Raw genomic sequence first — 8,207 nt, 5'->3', positions numbered from 1 at the left:
TAAGACATATTTATTCTATGCCCTTATAATAGCAACTAGCAAACCTATCTTATAAATGATACTCCCTTTCTCCCGCATAATCGGAAATTATATAACTGTAGACTAATATAAAAGGATACTTAGCTCCAATTTCCACGCTATAATTCCTAGCATAATCTAGTAATTAGTCTATAGGAGTTAAACCTTATTAGCCCGCACTGAGTATATTTACCCTTTTTTTGCTTTATAGTAATCTTTAGAGTCCTTCTAATCTTTATATACTTCCTAAACTATTTCTCCTACCGCTCTTTTCTAAGTTACGTTCTCCCTATATAGAGAGAAAACTAGTTAGCAATGTTTAAAGCGCCTATTTTAGGGCGTCTTTATAAGGCGAAGGTCTCTAAGGCAAAACGAATAGCACTTATTGCTACTGCTGTATACTTTTCCTCCCCTATATAGCAATATTAGAGACCACACTATACTAAATTTCCAGGAGATACACTAATGAGCTTTAAAAACCTTTTTAGACGAGAAATTAAAAATCTAGATAGAATCGTACTTGTTATAGACGATGCTTTTAAAAATAATAAATATAAGATGGTTTATAACGCACTTAAAAGTATATATCCGCCTATAAAGAATGTTAAGTTTATAATTATTAGTGTTGCGATCTTATCTCTACTAAAAGGTTCTAATTAGAGCGGGCAGTTTTAGCCAGAAAGTAAATATTACTAAGTGTCACGGCGATTATAAGGCTTTATTAATACTAGTGTAGATATTAATAAGCTATAGAAGGAAGTCCCAAACCTAAAGCGAGATAAGAGTAAAGAAGCTATATTGCTCTATGCGAAATATACTAATTTAGCTAAGTTAAAGTATAATGCCTTGCCCCCTTAAATCTTAGGATTAATTCTAAACTTTTTACCTAAATAATAGGTGGCTTTATAAATCTGGGCCCCACTACGTACTTTAAACGCTAGCACTGCACCCAAAATACTAGGGGCGTAGGCATGCTAAAGCCTTTACGTACTGGTTCGAAGCAATTTCGGTTCTTAATAGTATTCCGCTTAGCGTTTCTTTTGCGGCGGGTAGCAAGACTTTCTATACTAAATGCGGGTTCGAGATAAAAGAGGAAGTCCCTATATTAGAATATTAAGATTATCCAAAAATCTTTCTTTATATATGTATTTTCTAACTATCTATATAGCGTATCCTAGTAAATAAAAGGGAGTTCGCTAATAATATGGGATATATAGTGGATAGTATAGAATAGCAGAAGGAATTTAAAAACTTTAAGGTAGATTTCTCTCCTATCTAAACTATCTTTTAGATTAACTGTAAACAGGACTAAGTCCGGATTAAGCTTAGATCTCTACTGCTAAGCCACCTCTAAAATTTCCCTAAAGGATGGAATAATATTACGGAGGAAGAAATAAGGGCTATAGAATATAGGATTATCCGAAATAGAAACTAAAATAGGTAATATATAAAAGGATAGTATATAAAGGATAAACGTAAGTTACGTAATAGGATTGTTCGATTTTATATAAAAGCTATTTATAAGGGAACTTCGAAGGAAATTCTAGCCGGGAAATAGGCGAATATAATGTAATACTACTAGAGTAGCACACAAGCATTAGGATTGTTATTTTTATCCCTCTTTATAATACTAAGAGAGTAGTTAGATATATACTCTAGTATAGTAGAATACCCTAACCGTATTAGAGCTAAATTCTATTACACTATAATAGGACAGTTATAGTGGAGTTCAGCGGAGAATCTAGATAAGATAACAATTTATAAATATATTTAGCTTAAGTTTAGGGCTAAGTTATTGTAAAAGAGCTCTTGCTAAGCAGGCTAGCGTACGCCGTTTACTAAGCCTAGGCCTTCTATAGTACTAAGTGTTAGTTAGTTAATCTATTTAGGAGCTTAGCTATTAAATTTTACTATATTAAGAATATACTATATATAATTGGGAAATTACGTAAAAAGAACCACACTTCCTCTACCAATCCTAGTATTAAAATAGGAAATTATAAAGGCGCTTAAAAATATCTGCAGGAAGCAGAATATAGTGCTTAAGAGGGTAATCCTATTTAACTTGGCCTTTTACTACTAGTCGCGTAAAAGGCGGTTATAGAACTAATTCTAATATAGTAGGCAAAAGTAGGCATATAGGATTGAGCCTAGTTTTATACGCGTGTATGTATAGCATTTAGTATATATTACGCTAGGTTAATAGACGCCATGCTAACTACGGTAAAAGACCATATATTAAAAAACTTCTCTAATTCTACCGCTGCTATAATTGTAGACGCCTTAATTTTTCTTCTTTACTAAATATAAAGCCGACTTTTTTTATAGAGGCCAATGCTTGCTAGTTATATGGAGTGGGGCGTAAGCTAGGCTAAGCCGACGCCGCCTAAATCATTTTTATATTAATCTCTTATCGGGCACCAATGCCTTAAGTATTTATGCGCCTGTTAGACTCTATAACTTATTTATATTCTTAAATCCTTTCTGCTCTGCTCTATTTAAGTATATAATCTACCTCTTTTATACCTCTTTAATCTCTTTATCGCGCAGAAGCTATATACTTACTATTACCCGCACTAGTTCTTCCTTAGCTAATAGAATAGGCTGCTAAATCTATTACGTAAGATATAGCCTTTATTTACTTCCTAACTAGTATATTTTCTGCCAGAACCTCCTAGGGCCTATTTTTATAATAACTTTAACGCCCTTACCTACGATCCTTAGGTCGCTGTTTCCCCCTACTTTAGGTCCTTTTTAATAGCGTAAACCTATATAGAGAACGTATACTACTCCTAGATAGAGCTTAGCTTTGTCTAAATTTATACTATTTATCTACCGGCAACATATTCCCTCTTAGAGTTATACCTCTATAAAATTTATTATATCCGGAAAGGTCTGTTAAAGCCGAACCCAGTTAAATAAACTTTAAGCTAACTTGGGATTTATATACAGGTTAGGGAGAGAGAAAAGCTAGACTATATATTATTCTATATATTTAATGCGGTAGATTATAATTAAACAATAACATTTAGAGGCGCATTTATTAGGATCTCTAATCCTAAAGCACCCGAAGGTACTAGACCACTTAAAGATATTATATAGGATAAATTGTATTCTGTTCCTGCTGGGTATAGGGTTAAGGTAATAGATGGCTGGGTGAAGATAATACCTAAGTCCGCTAGAGCTTAAATAAGTTATATATTAGAACCGCCTCTTAACAACCAACCTAGAGGGTAATAGAGATATTCATATTTTCTCCCTTAGGAATTAGCGTAGTTAAACATTCTATTATTAAAAGTCCTAGTCTTCTTTCCTTTTCCTATTAATTGCTGGTTTGGACTACCTTAAAAAGAAAGTCGCCTAAAAGGGGGATATAATTGGTGGGCGCGTTTATAAATGCGTATTAAATTTCTATAGTATATATTGTTAGCACAGCCTTTAATACAACGAAGGTGAATTCTACTTACGTCTATATATAGGCTTATTAATACGCCTCCGTTTCCTTAACCGATTTAATACTATAGGTTTTTCCCTGTCTTCTATAGCGGCTAGTAGCCGTTAGCTTTATGTTTAAAAGTTCTCGCTAAAGTAGACCTTACCTTTTAGGAACTTATAATATTTTTAGAATTCTTACAACGGCTCTTTAGTTCCTAAACCATTTAGTATATAATATATATCGGATAGCTATACCTAAATATCCTCTAGGTCAATCCGCTCGACTATAAAGTTAAATATATCCTTTAATATTAAATTTGCCGTCTATACGGTAGGGTTAAAAGCCGCTACTTAGGAAATTATCCCGTTAGGACTTAGGCTATAAATCCGCTCGCACCTTTCTTAGGTTGCCTGCTTTCTTATTTAGGTTACGTCTAAATTAATAACCGAATCCTTTAGACCGTTAAAGAAAAGTACTATATTTTTTGTGAATATCCCTTAATTCTTTAAGTTTAAATTGGTAATAGTGTCTTTTCTATTCTCTTATGCCTGGTTTAACCGCTATTTGCCCTCCTTATAAGCTGACTCTATATGTCTTTTTTTAAGTGCTTTAATCTCTACCGGGAGCTTTTCTATAGCCTTAAAAAGTCTTATACCTAAATCCTTAATTATCTAATAGTTGCTTTTTATAGAATGTATATAAGAGCGCGGGACACTTTTAATAACCCATTTAAGCTTCTTAGCAAGGTCTACAAGTTGTGAGATAAATTTAGTAGTTGCTATATTAGGGGTTGATCTAAACGTTGTAAACTAGGCTAGGAAAAGGAGTAGTTCTAAATATCTCTTTAAGGACGATTAGGGGCGGGGGCTGTTAAGAATATTATTATCTTATATATATCTGCAAGCTTTTATTGTAGTTAGGTAACTAGGGTAGCTAAAGGGCAATATACCTAAGTTTTACGAGCCGGGGTGCAATATGTCTGTTTACCCCTTCCTTACTATTTAGTAACCCTAAGTTAGGTTAAAACCTTTACCGATCTTTACCACTTATAGTATATAGTGGGAACTTCTTTGTACGCAAGAATAAAAATGCAGAGTGAGTAGCATTTTCCCGTATTTATGCGGTCTAGTGATTTAGATTTAGGCTGCCTTTACGCACAACTTTGTATTTTATATTATTTGCAGCCTAGCTTAAGTCTATATACGCTCTTATTGCTCCAATAAGAATTATTATACAGCTTAGCCTTATAGATATGCATGCATAACCTCCGCTTAGTATTTTACTAACTAATATATAAAAAGACTATTAAAGGCCTCTAAGGACCTCTAAAGACTTTTAAAGACTTTTAAAGACCTCTAAAGGCCAGTAACTATAATACACCCGCTAGAGGCAAGTAGTATATAACCCACCCCTTCTATATCATTAATAATCTAACTACTACCCCTAGATACCTGTCCCTATAATAGATACGCCCAATATAGGCAAAACTTCAATCTATTGGGTTCCAATGGTAGAGGAAACTATCCTTAAGGAAGAGAAAAGAGGAAAGGTCTCCTATATAGGATGGAAAGAAGAAAATTTAAGAGAGGTAAAGGTAAGTAATTGCCTATATATTAGGTGAGCAGGTCCCTAATATCTTAAAGATTTGTAAAATTATCGCTATTGTGTATATTGTGCCTAATATTCGCCGGCTTGCGGTTCCTATATATAATTTATTTAATTGGCTTTTTTTAGGCAAACCTAGCTACCGTAGTAGCAGAGTAATTCTAGCGGAATTTAAGTATAAGGGAGCATTAACGAGGTCTAAAGCCTATTCCGGCGATATAGCGTTTATAGAAGGTAGAAAGGAAGCTTTAAAGCAATTAGAGATATATATACAGGAGCTTAATAAAGCCACCTAGGCTGCCGTACCTCCTTTCGCGTCTAGATTTATATACTAGGCTAGGCTAATACTTATAGCAGCTATAGTACTTCCGTATAAATAATAGTGTCTTCTATAATTATAGGCCTACATTTTAATGAATATAACTAGATAACCTAAGGTACCTACTACCCTTCTAAAACCGCAATTGCGGGTAACTAGTATGTAAATGGCTTTCATTCCCATACGGGGCATAAGCACATATACTTGCTTACTCCTGTAATAATAAGGCCTATATAGTAGGCCATAGCGGGGGCAAATTACTAGTAGATCTGGGAATAGGAGAACGGAAGCCGTAGGGCATTAGTTCCCGTAGGGGAGAGGAAAACGTAGCTATAGGCTCCTATAGGGGAGCAAAAGCTATATAGGAGTATAAGCCGCAAGGGATTGGTTCCCGTAGGGCGGTAGAATACATAGGCATTAGTACCTATAGGGGATTCGTTAGAGTAAGGGATTCGTTAGCGTAGGGGATTTATTAGAGTAGGGGACTAATTTCTATAGGGCGGCGAAATACGTAAGCAATCGCTCTTATAGGGGATTTGTTTAAGTAGGGGACTTATTTAAGTAGGGGATTAGTTAAAAGATGGGATTAATTCCCCTATAGCCTCTATTTAGGCGGCATAAAGCGGCTTCTAATAGGCTAGAGAGTAAATTACGCGCTTTATAGAAAAATAAAGCCTATATGGGATAATAGGGTATAGGGACCTAATAATCTAGCGGAAGATTAGGTTATCCGCTCTCCTGGGTTTTATTTAGCCTAGGTGACTCGCCCAACGCTATTTTATATACGTTTTAATCAAGGCTGCTACCTAGCCTTAGCCGCCTAAATCTCTGCAAAACTTTAACTCGTGTAGTAGAAGAATATAGAATAATAAAATATTATTCTATCTACTCTGCTAACACCTCTAGATCCTTCTATACTTACTAGAGAATCTCTTTTATCTAGAAATAAAGCGCCCTATCTTCCTTCTCCCACTTCCTATCTATTAGGAAAACTACCTTCCGTACCTTATTAACCTACAGAACTAGCGGCTAGTAGTAAGGTATAAATACCTTAGCTATACGGTTAAGAAAATGCCCTTCCCTATTTACTAGCTCTAATTTTAACTTAGCCAACTTAGTAGTATTCTTATAGTTCCAACACTTAAACTTAGTTAGACTAATATCTTTACCCGGCCTATTATAGTATACGCATATCCAGAAAAGCACCTAAAAGAACGACTCTAAATTATACCTAAAGGAGTGTTTCTCGCCTAGAAGCACTCCTATAGCTATAAATACTCTTATACTGGTCTTACCCCGTGCTCCTAAAGGTCCTTCTCGCTTCTCTTTAATCGCGAGATTGAGATTAATTAAGAATGACTTCTAGAAGGGATTGTCGTCTTCCTCGTTTATTAAGAGGTTGCCTATTAAAATATTACGTTAAAGGATGCCAGCCTGCGTGTATAAAGACTTATATCCTTTAATACTACCCTCTAGCGCAGCAAGCATTATAGCCAGAGAGCTTGCCTTATAAAGAGCCTTTCTATAGTTATAAGTAATGACGCGTTAATACACCCAATTCTATATAATAGGGCGCTTAATTAGAGAGCTTAAATACGGGCGCTTATTAGGCGGTAACGGGGCGTTAGTATAGCTAGACAACCTCTTTCTACTAGTGCTTTAGCCTTTCCTTATACTACCTTATACTCTAGCTACGCTTAAAGGTACCATTAAGCTTTTAGGCTTATAGTTTATCGCTTTAGTAATATCCAGCCCCTTATAGATATTAAAGATGTTATTATCTTGTCCACCTATATAAATAGTCCTATAGTAATAGTACCTAGCTATATTAATTACTCCTTTCTCTACTACCTTACGTAGTAGTTTGCCTTCTTTCTTGCGCTTTAGGTACTACTATAAGTCTTTAATAACGAGAGGTATCTTAGAGGTGTCACCCTTACAGTGCGCTTTCTAGCAAGTTATTACCCAACCGGTAATATAGGGTGCCCGCTTTATAAGTTTATCAAGAATAAGACGCTCGGTCTAATTATTGCGCACGACCTTAATATATCGTTTACCGTCTAATGTTAAAATAGTAGGGTTAAACCCGAGCTGCTCTTTATTCATTAAGAGAAACCCTAACATCGCCAAGGTAAATTATAGTCCGTCTTTATTAATATTAAATAGTAATAATGCAATGCCTCCTACCCGGTTATACTCCTATAGCCATATAATAGATTTATAGAGGGTAAAACCTAGGACAAAGCAACGATTGTCCTAAGTGGCGAAGACTTCCCTTACGTATTTCCCTAAAGCAAACCATGCCTGCGAGGCTATATCGGTGTTTAGATTACTCTTTAGCTCTCCTAGCACAAGTATATATAACCAATAGCATTAAGAGCCTTTGCTAGCTATTAGATCATTTACAAAACTAATATCTAGCTTTTACTTCGCCGTAGACCCTTATAAGGGCTGCTTAGTATATACAATGAGCTTTTATCATATTTTTAGGGCGGACCCGTACTCCTCTACAAAGCCTAAAAATAATTTAATTAGGTTATTAAACCACTCTAGGACATTATCTTGCTCTGCGCTTTTAGGCCAGTTACGCTAGCCGCCCTTATTAGCGTATAGTGGATTATCCCCTTCCTTGCATTTCTTAAAAACGGCGGCGCTTACCTCTTTAAGACCTTCTACTTCCCTAAAGAATGCTTTATATAAGCCAGGAATCCCCACGTAAAGAGGGCCTAGCTCCTCCTTTAAAACATCATCTATGTATTTCCTATATTCGGACGAGTTGGCAAAGCTGCTTATATTATATAGATATGGGGTTTAAACGTAGAATAGTAG

At 35.4% G+C, this 8,207-nt stretch overlaps 1 protein-coding gene across 1 annotated transcript; it reads left to right on the top strand.

Moving 5' to 3' along the window:
• Positions 1–447: 447 nt before the first annotated feature.
• K441DRAFT_598001 (uncharacterized protein) lies at positions 448–678 on the top strand (the record flags this gene model as incomplete). Its single annotated transcript, XM_067645087.1, has 1 exon — positions 448–678. A coding segment is annotated over one exon (231 nt), but the record flags the coding sequence as incomplete, so codon positions are not given.
• Between the last annotated feature and the right edge of the window lie 7,529 nt (positions 679–8,207).

The sequence above is a fragment of the Cenococcum geophilum genome (genome assembly GCF_001692895.1).
Source record: "Cenococcum geophilum 1.58 unplaced genomic scaffold K441scaffold_113, whole genome shotgun sequence".
NCBI lineage: Eukaryota > Fungi > Ascomycota > Dothideomycetes > Gloniales > Gloniaceae > Cenococcum > Cenococcum geophilum.
This window is presented reverse-complemented; position numbering and strand designations above follow the sequence as displayed.